Source organism: Falco punctatus (assembly GCF_963210335.1).
Source record: "Falco punctatus genome assembly, chromosome: 8".
NCBI classification, from domain to species: Eukaryota; Metazoa; Chordata; class Aves; order Falconiformes; family Falconidae; genus Falco; species Falco punctatus.
In genome coordinates, this window is record NC_137588.1 from 14,723,170 (window position 1) to 14,737,846 (window position 14,677).

Sequence of the window (14,677 nt, forward strand, 5' to 3'; positions counted from 1 at the left end):
AAGTAGTAAATTCTAGGTAAGGAAGTGTGTATTTGCTTTATTGTTGCTTTGTGAGCTCTGAAGTAAAGCAGACTTTAAGAAGGCTGGTGTGTGTATTTCTCTGCTTGCTGTTATAATTACTGCTCTGAAAATTCTAATTGGTTTAGTATTTTAATAATTCATTTTACATTTTTACTGCCTGTCAGTGTTGCAGTTTAATCAAGAGTATTCTCAGTAATGGCATCTTTCTGCCATCGAGTGGGGCTGGAATCACAGTCAATATTGGCCTTTGATAAAAGGAGAAGTGAGTGAGAATAACATCATTAAATACGTTTTTGAAACTAGCTTTTGATCAGAATGGTATCTGAATTTCTAGATTATAAAGCTCAGTACCAATCACATATAACAGAGAAATTAGAACAGCCCAGAACTGGGGTATGTGATTTCTTTGGTTGTTTTCTGATATGACATAACACTAGACTGTGTTTGAGTTGAAATTAACCTAAATTACACTGACTATAAATTTTAGCTCCAGTCTTTAATGTGGTAAGTAGAAGGGAGTTTGTGGACTGTATGTGTTACTGAAGCATTGAAGAAAATCTTATTTAAGCATTTTGTACTTCAAGTCTATTAAGTTTGGGAGTCATATTGTATTGGAAGAGGAGGGCAGAGAGAGGGGGTTCCCTTGAGGAGGAATGTGTAATTTCTTGTTTTTCTTACCCTGCTTACCCAGTAAACACTGTTGAATGAAATTTTCTGTGTACCGCACACCATTCTAGAAGGTCGTCATACACTGCAGCTCTGTACTGAACTGTGTACATCTGCATCCTTAGAGTGGCAGTGCTGGGCTCACCTGAGAGGAGTGTGCTAACTTCTGGTGTCCCTGTTTCTGCAGGTAAAAATGGAGATCTCCTTCCGACTACAGAAGAGGCTGAAGAGCTGGAACGGGCCCTACAGGCTGTAACTTCTCTTGAGTGCCTGAGTACCATTGGAGTACTTACACAGACAGATGGTGTGCCAGTTCAGGAGCTGTCAGATAGAGGGATAGGGGTGTTCTCTACAGGTGCCGGAGCTCCGGGAATGCAGTCTTTGAGTCGAGAGGTTAACACGGATTTGGGGGAGCTGTTGAATGGGCGTATAGTACATGATAATTTCTCCGGTCTGGAGCTGGATGAGAACTTGCTCCGTTCTGCTACCTTGTCCAACCCACCTACGCCCCTGGCAGGGCAGATCCAGGGGCAATTCTCAGCCCCAGCCAACGTCGGCCTTACTTCTGCCACTCTGATAAGCCAGAGTGGCCTTGGGGAGAGAGCCTTCCCAGGACAGTTTCATGGACTTCATGATGGCAGCCATGCCTCCCAGAGGCCCCACCCTGCCCAGCTGCTGAGCAAGGCAGATGACCTGATCACCTCACGACAGCAATACAGCAGTGACCATTCACACTCCTCACCCCATGGAAGCCATTATGATAGTGAGCATGTGCCGTCTCCCTACAGTGACCATATCACATCCCCTCACACCACATCCTTTTCTGGTGATAACTTGGCAGCTACCTTCTCAGCAGAGATGCCCATGATGGCACAGCACTTGCTCCCAACTCAGCTGGATGTGCCACTTAGCGGGGTGGTCAACCCCAGAACTCACTGGGGAAATCTTCCTGTCAATCTTGGGGACCCCTCTCCGTTTAGCAACCTTCTTGGTGCAGATGGACACCTCCTGTCCACCTCCCTGTCCACACCACCTACCACCTCGCACTCAGAGACCACACAGCCTGCCTTCGCCACTGTGACCCCCAACAGCTCCAGTGTGCTTCCGGGGTTACCGCAGACCAGTTTTAGTGGCATGGGTCCTGCCTCTGCTGAACTCATGGCCTCCACCTCCCCTAAACAACAGCTCCCTCAGTTCAGCGCAGCCTTCGGGCACCAGCTGAGCTCCCACAGTGGCATCCCCAAGGACCTGCAGCCCAGCCACAGCTCCATAGCTCCTCCCACGGGCTTCGCAGTGACCGGTGCCACCGCTACCAGTACCAATAATGCATCTGCGCCCTTCACCACCTCCAACTGAGCTTGTCTGCCTGCCTCCGTGCAGGTAGATGGGGGACCTGTGTTTTCTATCTTTCCTTTTTTCCTTTATTTTTTCTGTCCTCCTTCCCCCCCCCCTTTTTTTTTTCTTTTTAAGAGGGGGTTGAGGAGAAAACCCCTGCTTCAGTACTGACCAGGGTTAGCCCTCTGTGAACCTTGCTGTAACGTTCACATGTGCTTGTTATGCACCGGTGCTCATTTATTGCAGGCAGGTTCACTGTTCCCCAATAATTCCTTAAGGATACAGCACAGTTACTGGATGTAATTGATTTTAGCAGTAAGACCTAGAAATGGGAAGATACCTCAGATTACTGATGCATGTTACTGTTCCCTAGGGTTTGGATCAGTGCTTGCCATCCCATTAGCATCTGGTAGAAAGTTTTCCAGTGGGCAGAAGTCTCTTGATTATTCTTTTTTTTTTTTAGTTTACTTTTTTTCCAAACGTAGCATCTGGCATGGAAAACTTGGCTGCACACATTGATTTGAGAATGGTGCACTGAAGTCCTAAATCAAGGTCATAGTTCAAGGAAGAGTTTGGCGGTTTCTTAAAATAGTCTCTTGACCTCTTCTGTGTGCGTGTGTGTGTTTGGGGTGTAGGGAGCAGCAGTTCCTTTTCTTCTTTTGGTGAAGAAGTGGGCGTTGTCCCCTTCCAGAACTGGTCCCTGTTCTTACTGCATGCTGACTTTTGGTTTTTTATGATGATGATTTTTAATTCATTGAGCAGCAAGGGGATCAGTTGACTGGTTGCCCAGAACTCTGAAGGCTGATATGAAGTTAGCCCAGGGAAAAAAAGAAAGAAAAACGGAAGCATTGAAACATCATGGATTAGCGAAGATTCCTGTGCAGAAGTTCCCTCCCTTGCTGAATTACTGTGGCCTTGTAGCATTGATGATTTGCCTTTTCAAGTGTGGCTATGTCCGGAACTCCTTGCCTGACAGGCTGACAGGTATTTCCCAGCTGAAAGTGAAAGAATTTGTTGGTATTCTGCCCATCCACACAAGTCTAGGTCAGACCCTTAGGTAAATTTCAAATGGATGCATTTCTCAAATCATGTCTAGCTACTGAGACTTTCTTGCAGTTTTACCCCCTTGGGAGCCATATAGTTTTTTTGACACTTGTAGGGTTTGATGCTCTCTGTATGGGAAGCTGAATGTATGTAAGGAACTAGCAGGTACCTATCAGCAGTCATGGCTAACCAAAAGAGAAATCATTAAAGCAAAATATATAGAGAATTCCTTCTGCTTGCAGGACAGTGTTGCTTTTATTGTCCACCTGCTAAAGGTAGTATTCGGACTCTTTGGTAGTAATTTCACTTCTTAAAGAAAGGAGTCTGCTAGATTTTAGATTTTTAAAATTTTATTTTATGTTTTTTAATCCAAGAGAGAACAGCAGCAGAAATTCTGAGGTGTTTACTGGCATCTCTTATCAGGAAGGGGGAAAAGGAATTTGCTTGTGACTCTATAGGGCTCAAACTTGCTACTATATTCTGACTTTGACTGTAAAAGTAGCTCCTACTTAATATAACAAGTCTCTACTCTTCTTGGTTTATTTCTGAGATGCAGATGAGAGAGAATAGAAAATCCCACATTTCAGTCTCCTACTGTAGAAGACAGATTTCATTCTACCTTACAGTAAAACATCCTACCTGCGTGTATTCTAGTCTAATTCAGGAAATTAAGAGATACCAAGAACATGCGATAGGGAGGCCTAATAAATTGTTTGAGCAAGAGATCATTGAACAAAGTTTAGTCATTACTTATTCATTTTGTTAGCAGTCAGGCCCACACCAAAATCTCCGACCCAAACCTTTCCTTCCATTTTGCTAAGGAACAGAATTTAAACAGGATAGGTCTTGTGTATTCTTACTGTTGTAGCAATCATACTATCCCTATTTTCTTGAAATATTTGTCCTTCTTAAATATAAAGGAGTATGGATGATGCATATGTCCTTTTCTGAAATTGCAAGTGTATGTGGGTGGAGGAAAGAAAAATGATTTTCATGCTTCTGTTGTTATGAAGTCCTTATTTCATACTTGGTAAAATAGATCTTAATAATATAAGCCGAATATTTTAAAGTGGTGATTTAAATATGTTTGTAACATTTAAATGTTTTTAAATCATGTAAAAAGTTGAATTGAAGCCTATGAAATCCTGCTTTGTGATTGTCCTGCTGATTGAGGAATGCCCAGTGGTATTGTGAAATGAGGCAAATCTGACAAGGCATTTATTTATTTTTGTATTATGTTCCCCATACTTTGTTGAGGAGACAACTGTTTGATTTGCAAATGATTTTCGTTGTGTCCGTATACCTTCTTCGATGTGTTTGGATGACTGGCTGAAAAAGAGTGGAGAACTAGTATACCAAATGGTTAAGTCTTTAATCTGCTTGTATATTCACGTCATTTCAGAGGATGTTAATTTCTATAAATGGGTTTCAGGACTTTGTCTTGAAATCGTTCTTGTGCCCGTCAGACTTTTTAATGAAGCTGCAGCTAGTGCAGAGCGTATCTGCCCCACATCACATTTCTCTTTCTTAGGAAATGCCGGGGGGGAAAGGGAGGAGAGGAACTGAGAGATAAGGTCTGCTTGGTCACGTTGCTATAAATTATGGAGGACCTCTTTGGTCTTAGGTCACTGTGAGTTTGTACTGGTCTAACTCAGAACAGAGCCCAGCTCCTAATCTGAGGATTGATTTAGACAGGGAATTTCAAAAGCTGTCAATGCTATGTGGGTCCGTAATTCCCATTTGAAATCAGTGGCCGTTACGTACCTGCATTCCTTTAAGGCAGCCTAGGATATCAGCTCTCTTCCCCCACGTAGACTTTGGTATCCCTTGATGGCTCTTCCCTGAAAAGTGACTACATAACATTTTTTCAATGAGCAAACTAAGTTTGCAATAAAGCTGCACTTTTAAAAATAAACTTCCATTTGTATACATTGAAATAGGAATCCCTCTGTCCTGTCTGACATAGAGTTCTGAAATGGGCCACCACTCTTGCCTTTTCCTGGTTCACCTCCCAACTTTTCACTGCTGCCAATTTCATGGTTGCAGCCTACCAAGCAGTTACGGGTCTTGATCTTAGCGTTAGGAGGTTGATCATTGCAGGTGGGCTCCTACCACCACAGAACCTGGTGATTTCAGTGAATCAGTGTCTTTCTGTTGGGTGTGATAGGTCCAGTCTGAGAGGTATGTGCAGCCAGAGATGTTTCATGCCTCTTCCTCTGGAAAATACTGCAGGTCTGGTTAAGGTAGTCCTCAAGGCTGTTATTTATGTGGTTCCCAAGTAGAATCCATGCCATCTCACAAAGGTTTTTAAGTATAATCTCCTTGTATAGCTATTAGCACTCTGATCACCCTTTCACCAAAGAGCCAGTGTAGCAATTTCAGTCCATTGATTTGAGATGGTCGATACCTGTCGTGCCCTTTATGTGTTAACAAATGGAGTAAAGCTAGTTGAACCTAAAAGCTAATTTCTTTACATAAGATTTGAGTTCTAAAGAATTAAAAAAAAAGATTAGACTTAAAGTACCAGTAACATAATTTTTGGTAATAGTAGCACCTCAGTTAGTCTTTGTACAAAAGTACTTAACACAAGATGAACTTTGGCAGTGTACAGAGGTTCATCAGGAGCAGTCTCGTGCTGGCCTGGTGTGTAAGACGTTCTGTAAGATACAATTTGATGTTTCCTTTCACTTAGGAAGACTATGCCAACTTTGAGGGGAGCCATATGCACTTAGATACCTCAGAGTTGATTTGTTCTTTGGCCTCGTAATTACTATGATACAAGAAGATGTACGTATGATGGAAAAGGTGCATCGTTTTGTCTCCTCCTGCCTTCCAGTTCCTATAGGTTCTTGCTTGGTTTCTTTCTCGTTAGTAGCATGCTTCTGTCTATGGTTGGGCATAAAGGCTTTAAATCAGTAATGCTGAGAGCACAGTTGCAGGTGTGCCTCAGGCACTGTGAAGAAGGTGGCAACAGCTAGATTTCCCACTTCATTCAGCAGGTTAGTGAAATGAGGATTTGTAGTTCTCATTTGAAAAGCATTGGGAGGCCCTGAGAAGCTGATCACTTCCAAGGCAAAAATCAGAAATGGTGCTGCAAATACAAGTGCAAGGAAAAAATAATGTCAGAGGAGAGTCTTACTTAATAGCGAAGAGAAGCCAAGGGAAGCGGTGCTTTTTAAAAAGTTTTGAGTTTGGGGGTTTTGTTTGTTTGTTTGGGGTTTTTTTTTCTTGAGGGAGGCGGGTATTGAAATAATTGGGAAGTTCTGTTATGAGCTGTTAGGCGCAGTGTGATGCCACTGTCTTCAGGGGCACGGCCAAGGCGACGGGCCTAGGACTGAACCTGCTGACCAGTAGCCCATTTCAGTTTGAAGCTTCATTTTGCTGTAACCACATCTAAATACAGTCTGGGATTGAATCTGCTTGCCAGGAAAGAAGAATCTCATGAAAAAGGAGTACAGTAAACAGTGGACAGATGTCTCCCCTGAGAAGCTGGCCCTGGTGGTTACATACATGTGGTGGTAGCCAGCTTCCAGACGGCGTCTCCTCGCTCAGCTTCTGCAGCACCGTGGCTGCTGCGTTTCCCTGTAGGCACTGGCTGGGCTCCAGGGGCACTTCTCCCTGTCTCTGTGCTGCAGCAAGCTGAGTCCACTGGTGGACAGTGGTGGACAGTCTGAGCCTTTGGGTAGGGAGGAGAGAAAAGTTTTTTAGAAGGGCCAGCTAGCTGCAGTTGACCCTTTCAAGACTTGTAGGGCACAGTGATGGTGGCAGGAGGTCTTTTCAGCAGACAAACAATAGAAAACTTACCTGCAGTGATCTGCAGTGAGGTGTTTGTGTGGCTGTCCGGGCAGCTTCCCTGGTGGGATGTTTATTTTTGCTTTTGTATTTTTACCATTACGTGTGAAGGAGTCTCCTGTGCAGGCCAGTTGCAAGGTCCAGTGGTGGTGGAAATACTAACTGAAGGAATAGTTTTAGGCTAATGTGCTGACCAGGTCTCTTTAGGTCTTTCAGATCTTTTGGATAACATTTAATGATGGGGGTGTTGTGGCTGCTTCTTGTATCTCCTTTATTTTCTTCCTCTCTACATTCTTCATCATTCTTTCATTCTCCCGTTCTTAGATGCTTCTCCAACGTAAGTAATGCCAGCCAGTAAGTCTTCTGTGGTCCTGAGTGAATCTGACTGTAAAATGAAAAGGAGGAGAGATTCCTGCAATTCATAACATACATTTTGGATGCTAGAATAGCAGTGTAGTAGATCAGAGTGTTTCTCAGATCAGTAAGATGATGTTTCACAGCACACTGATACGGCATGAACTAGACTCTGAGGGTGCAACATTGATCATGGGAATGCACATATTAGCAGTGAACGTGCAGGTATTTTTACCAAGAGTTTACCTTCTTACAAGTTCCTCTGTTGAGAAGTGCATCAGTAGAAAGCCATGAAGAAAAGTTTAAAGTATTCTGTTTAATATCCACAAACCGAAATAAACATAAGGAGGGTTGGTGGAAAAATCTGCATTTGTATTTACATTGTTAGGAGAGGTCTGGTCATGAGGGACTTTAGCTCTATCAGGTAAAGCTTTGGTTTTGTCTTTAAAACTACACAAAAACAGTGTCGTAGGAAAAGAAAAGTTCAGTGGAGAAGAAGGTGTTATAAAAGATATGTCTTAGAACAATTTTCTTGCTCGTGTCTTCAGCCTTTTTAAAAAAAAATAACCCACAAACAATAGTGACTGTTTTGGGAGCTTTTCCCTTTGCTGTTCTGCTACTTCTCATGGTTGTTGGGTTCTTTGCTTTCCCCTGTTTTATTCTGCTTTCACATACTCCTTCTCTGGCTACTATGGAATAATGTAGTGGAAGCATGAAAGGAGAAAGTGGGTTTGGCCATAGGTTGCCAGCAATAGTTGAAGAAGGCTTTCTTTTTCTTCTCCTTGAAGTAAGTGTTGGCACCTCTTCAGTCTACTGTGGGTCATAGAAATCGGTTTAGAAGTGAACAGGATGAAACTTGGGGGTTTGACCTTAAAACTGTACTTACCTGAGGTAGAAAAATGCATTCTTCCTATTCCTACCCCTCACTAGTCCCCCAAACACACACACAGAGTGAGATGTCCAGAGTACCCGCGTATCGACTGCATGCGTGTGCTGAACTTGGTCCAGTAATGCTAATTTTTTACCTGCTTTCTGCTGTCAGCCAGCACCCACAGGGGCAAACTCTGGATAGGTAACGTTCCCAGCTATCCTCTGGAAAACTTTATTTTTGGTGCAGATTGCTCTGATGTAGCTGACTGCGATGGCTTCTACCTTGGAGTGGGCTGATTTACCCTGAAATGACTCTCTAACCTGCGTCTTAAACAGTGTAGTTAGTTCCGGTGCAAATAGATTCATTCTGAAGTGATGGACAGTTCGATTCTCATGCAAAATAGCTACATCCTACCAGAAGGGGTTGAACCAGTTTCTCTGAACAGTGATGACCTTCACTGTACAGTTTTGGGTATGTCTCAGGGATTCCTTGTGGAAATAAGGGCAGTTAACAAAAAACAAAAAAACAAAAAAAAAAAAACAAAACACACAAAAAAAACCCACAACAAAAAAAAAAAGAAAAAAAAGAAAAAAAAAGTAAATAGTTTTAAAAGTAAATACTAATTTAAGGTAGAGCGTCACCTAAGTGAGAGCGCAAGAAGGAGAAATCTTTGTTCAGTTTTGTAGTCCACGGTGGTTTGGCTTAGGGACTCTTTCTCTTCTCGGGGCTCTCATCTCAAGTTCAACATACAGAATCTTTTTCATCACGCTCAGCTTTAAACTTTTTATTTAAAGATACCCTTCCCCAATGAGCTTTCAGAATACTTATTGTAGATTTTAAGAGAAATGGTATATTAATTTATGCTATTAACATCACCTCATAAATTATAAGTTTTATACTAAAGCTGTATTGAGTGTAATGAATTATGTTGCATATGTGTTTTTAATAGCTATAAAATTATATACAAGCTTTTTTGGAAAAACAAACTAGTGAAGCACCTTTTTACACTGGATCTTTGCCGTGTCAAGGTGTACAGCTATTCTTTGCTACCTTGCAGATATCTATATCTATATATAGATATATATATATAAATAAAATAAAATGGTATCCTGTATCAACAAGCATAGAACTCTTTTTAACCCTTATATTACTGTTCCTATAACTCTTTTTAAATTTTGTTTTGAGTGTTCCATTCTGCAATAATTTATCCGTGGTTTGTACCTATGATTAGAAATTTAGTTACAGGGTAAATAGATCAAATTGAAAAAATCCAACTCCTGTAGCTGGAAGTTGTGAACCAAGTTTGTAAGACCTTTTCTTTTTTTTAAATGTATTTATTTCCAGTTAGCTCTGTGAGTTGGAATTTGAAAAGTCGGAACATTAGGAATCTACAGTGTCTTATTCAGGAATTTTCCCTCTCCTTTCCTCACAAAGGAATTCCCACTGTGACTTATAAATAGAATTAGACTGCTTGTGTGCATGTATGTATTATATATACACACAAAAATATGCATTGGGGGGGATGTATGTGCGATACGAATGTGTATATTGTATGTAGGTCATAGTTTTGTAAAGAGCAAAGTAGTCGAGAGGTGATGGAATGTATTGTAGAAATGTGATTATTTAGTAGGGGGTTGTTAAGTCCTCACTGTTGTATAAATAACTGAAACTCTCTACTACATAATCTTCTGTTATAAGGCTAACTCTGATATCATGTCAATTTTACTGTTTTTTAAATGAGTTACATTGAGCCCTGTTTAAAATGCCATGAAAATACCAAGCTCCCAAAGACAGCCTTTAAATAAAACAAATGGGGGAGGAGGAGAGATGGGAGAAATGAGTCATGTTTTTCAGGAGAAATTGAAATGGGAAAGCTTGCATTCGGTGGGATGGGGAGGCACGGGTGTTGCTCTGTCTTTGCATATTAATACCCGGATCTCTTACGGGCTGACTTGGAAAATGTTGTCAATCAGTGTACTTGTGTTTTCAAATTAGGCTGTTAGGGGCACTGTTTGTCGAGTGATCTCCATCTATAAAAGGATCTTGTCTTCAAAGTAGATTCTTTTCTTTCCTGGTGGTCTTTGCATATATTAATTTTGCCCCCAGATTGCTGTTGTGGGATTGCAGAACAAAATACGCTTTCAATCCAGGGAGTTTCACTTGCGCTGTGAAATTCTGAATTCAATTATGGCCACTTAACTCTTTTTTTTTTTTTTTTTTCTGTCATTGGAGAAGGAAGATTTCTTTATGGGAGTTCTCACTTGAAATTGTGAGAAGTCAGAAACATTCTTACAGATTGGCTTACTCTTCATACTGTTCTATTTAGGCTGGAGAAAGTAACCTAATTGTTATTTATTCATACAGTATCACTTTTCATGATGATGATCCTGTTGACTTTAAAAATCTGTTTAGAAAAACAGAGCTTCCAGTATTGCAGAGACATTTGGATTTTTTTGAAGGCTTTTTTTAAGCAGTTGCAAATCAAATCTTAATTTTCAAAATTTTTTTTAATGCCCCCCCTCGGTATGTTGATATGCCCCCCCAGGTGTCCCTCCCCCTTTCCTCCTCCCCGCAATTCGTTTCTGGCACATATGCATACAAGTGAAAGTGCAGGGAGGTGGAAGTTGTTAGAGGCCTTTCCTTCTCTTTAGTGGGTGGTAATGGGAGTTAGCAGCATACATCTTTATGCCTTCATGGGGAAGAATAGACCCATTTTTGTGTATACCTGTACAGAGAGATTTATCTGTATATGAGATGTTGGTAGCACTTTGCTGAATGTGGACTTGCCCTTATGATGTACAATAAATAAGTATGAATGCAATCAATCTAAATCTATATATACCTGCATACAGATGTATAGATGGAATTTACGTTGTATCACACACATGTACATTAGTTGTAACATGAGTGTGTGAGCTAAAGAGAGACTATCCATGTGACATATGTGCAACAGGTAAGCACTTGTGCCAAACAAGGTTGTTTCAATTCTTCTGAGGGATTTGGATGACATCAGTGACTGATGTGAGCTTGGTCACCATTGATTTGTGTCACCTCAGCCCTCACAGTGGAGTTTCCTTGGTACGTTTCTGCTTTTGTTTATTCTATAGAAATAGTTGAGGCCTCTTGCAATGCTGACCTCTTCTGCTTCCCTGCTCCATTGCCTTCATTCCAGCTCCTCCTCGCCCCTCCATCTCTAGTTTCTCTTGCAAGCAGCAGTCAGCTTTAATGGCCCAATCCAGCTCTTCTTATGCATTAGGTAAATTCTTTCGGTGGCTGTAGTGGCAGCTGAATTGGGCCCTGAGCACTTGCTTGAACTTACACAGAATTTCCTAGCTGTTCAATTGTGCTTGAGTATGACTGCGACTGATTTGCAGATGAACACAACCTTTCCTTAGAACCTGATGCAAAGCTTCCTAGCATATTAAAAGGTTAACTCAGCACCATATTTTAGAGGTAAATGTTCAAAATGAGGAAAATGCACCCCCCACCCCACCCCCACCCCCCCCAAAAATTATCTTCACTTTTCAGCCCCAGGGAGAAAAAGGGAGTTTGGTTAGTTGTTTCCTGTAACGCATGCAGTAAGCAGAAGGCAGCCCTGTCTCTGTTCTGAGCAGTGGGGTTGTCATCAAACATATCAAGAGAAACACAGCTCGTTATATTTTACCATTAAACAGATTTTGAAACGAGCTGCAGAGTTGACCATTAACATGCTAGCACTTTGCATCTAATTGTGTACCGAATGATCTTGCTTATGCAAGTAAATTGTGGGTTTAAGTATTTTATTTTCTGTTTTCTGGCTAAATGGAGCTTCTGTATCCTTTTAGCAGAAAGCAGCTGTCAGAAACCTGGCCGGTCACATTTAAGCACTGTTGAAACTCCTGGCTAACTTAGGCTTCAGTGTCAGTGGAGAATGCTGCTCCAATTCTGTCATCGAGCTGTACCGCATTCCATGTTTTCAGTATTGATATGGCATGATTTTTCTTGGCCACAATTCAGCCATGGAATTTTGTCTTCCTTGCATCTCTTTTTAGAAAAAGGTAACCGGTGTACCGTTCCATCTGAGCTTTCATGCAATCATATACGACAATTTCTATAATACATATGTTCGGGCGTGTGTATGGGTATGTCCGTGTACTGTGTGTGTATAATACCTAATTATATGCACACGTATATTATGCTATTTCAGTTTATGTATGTGGAGAATGTACGTGTTGGTTCTCCCCTGATATATACTCATGCATACGTATATTAAATATGTATATAGGGTGTAGATGTCCTGCATATACATGTGTATATGTTGCGAACCTTGGTTGGCAATTTTTCCCCCCACTTTTTGCAAATTGCTGTCCCTATGACATATTTTCACTGAAGCTGCATTATATAGAAGAAATGGAGAAATGTGTTATCAACGTTTTATTTTAAAAAGGAGACTGAATTACCGAAAGCCATTTGTAATTGTCTTTTGGATTTTTACTAGAAGGGTTGTTACTTTAAAAAAGGAAAAGGAAAAAAAAAAAGAGAAAACAAAAAAACCAAAAGCAAGCAGACAAGCCCTTACTCCCACCATCACTCACATAGGCATAAGAAAGAAATGGAAACACAAGTTTCTAAGTATTTATTTCCTTCGGGGAATTCTGAGGCATACTGTAATTGCATTCTGCCCCATCCCCCTTTTGTCCAATTATAATTAATGATTCATGGTTTCTTTTACACAGCTTTTTCCCTCATTACTTCCGTAGATCATTGTTCACCTCCTACATTCAATAGTGCTGATATCACTAAGGAGATTTCATGTCCTTCTGTCCTTTTCAGGAGAAATACCAGAGCATCACTATTGTGTTACATTTTAACATACTTTGTGGAGGATGGATGTTTTTATTGAAGATGTCTTTAACAAGTCTTTAACTTACTTAATGTGAGAAGCCTTCATTGGAATATATCGTTTGTTTGTTTCCAACTGGTTTCTGAAACTTTTTTCACCAACAGATTAAGTAGTTCCCTTCTTATTTGATGCCTGAGATTTCAGGGTTTGGATTTATTGTTGTGGGTTTATTTTTTGATGTTTTTTTCCCCTCCAGTTCCCCAAAATGTTTGTCTGCAAGTGGAGCAAAACAGATGTCAGAATCTCAGCTAATATCCTTTTGCAGTTAAGGGTAAATATCTTTATCCTGGTCTTAATAAAAGAGAGGGTGGCAGAAGGACAATCCAAAGTGCTGAGAGGGAATGCTCACCCTTTTTAAGGCTGTCTCAGAGAAGTTTGTGTTTGGTGTCATTTTAAAGGTAGCTTGATCATGCTTTGATATCAGAAACAGCCTTGTAACAAAGAGCCTCGTACAGTTGTTTGGCCACTAGAGTTTGAAATGTGAACAAGTTGCAGTGGGAAAGCAAAGGTGAGGCAGTGTATTTTGAACCAGTGAATTGTAGCTTGCAAACGTACCTGATTTTGAAGTAACTGCATGGTAGCAAGGATTAGCAGTCTCTTACACCCCTTCCTCCTTCCCTCTCATCCCCGACACGTATTCGGCATACCGTACATTGGGAAAAATAAACAACTTGCTCCAGCAAAGCTAAATCCACTTAATGACTGCTTAAAGGGAACATACAAACTTGCATTGCTGCATCCCGCCTCATGGTATTAGCTGGAAGACTAGCTAATACGCACAAAAAGCCCAGTCCAGGTTGCTTCTGCAGATGTGTCTAGTTTGGAGAGTGTGGTGCATGGGGATGCCTGAGAAGAAGGGTCCCTTCTTACAGGGTCCCCGGCAGCGATAGTAACTCACACTACTGCTTCTAGTGCTGGAGGCTCACAGACAGCATTCCAGGGGTGGGTAGGAAAGCTCATGTTTGTACTTTCCCTTTAAATAGGAAAGGTTGGCTCACATGTTCCTCATACTTCTCAATGAATGTACTGTATTACCATTTAAAAAAAATAATCAATGAAATGATAATAGATTGGTCTCCTTTTGTTATCTGGTCCTTGTTTAATTTGTTTAAGGGTTTTTGTATACAAAAGTTTACATTTTTATGTATATTTTTCTTGTGTAAAAACTGATGTAATATGTGTATAAAACACTGTATGTATTATCTGTATATAGTGTGACAAAATGATTTTCTTTCTTTCTTTTGGATGTATTAATAAATCTTGCTGTGAAGTAGCCATGCTTACTATGATGAAACCCTCTTCTCCAAGCCATTTTGCTATGTCCAAGATAGATTAATGTTGCCCAGGCTGAAATCTAATCCATAAAGTGATTTTTATTTCTTTTTGAGACGTATCCTAAGTACAGTTATTAAACTGTCCTTTGCTTAGATAGCTGTAGAGTCTGATTCTGCTTTTGCTGTTCTCTATTGCTTTCTAATTACATTAGCTAATTAGTTTTGCAAACAACCCGGGGTCTTCAGTCTCAGTCCTGATTCTAATTATAGTGCTTTCTAGCGCTGCATCACTAGCCTGGAGACCAGATCCTCTTCATCTTGTTTTCTGGTTTGAGTTTGCAGAACTATACTTAAAATATAATTTAATGGGTAAAGAATAGAATTTTGTCTTCTATGTCATGATGTTTTCTGAGATATACTCAGAAATCTGTATTTATA

At 40.8% G+C, this 14,677-nt stretch overlaps 1 protein-coding gene across 8 annotated transcripts in view; it reads left to right on the forward strand.

Annotated features, from left to right (window-relative positions):
* INO80D (INO80 complex subunit D) overlaps nt 1–11,594 on the forward strand; it is a 53,444-nt gene extending 41,850 nt beyond the window's left edge. For all 8 annotated transcript variants that reach the window (XM_080400130.1, XM_080400135.1, XM_080400137.1 and 5 more), the window contains one exon: nt 875–11,594. In XM_080400130.1, coding sequence (XP_080256256.1) covers nt 875–2,043 — 1,169 coding nt within the window. In that variant the 3' untranslated portion in view covers nt 2,044–11,594. The remainder of the gene's footprint in view (nt 1–874) is intronic.
* The last annotated feature ends 3,083 nt before the right edge of the window (nt 11,595–14,677 follow it).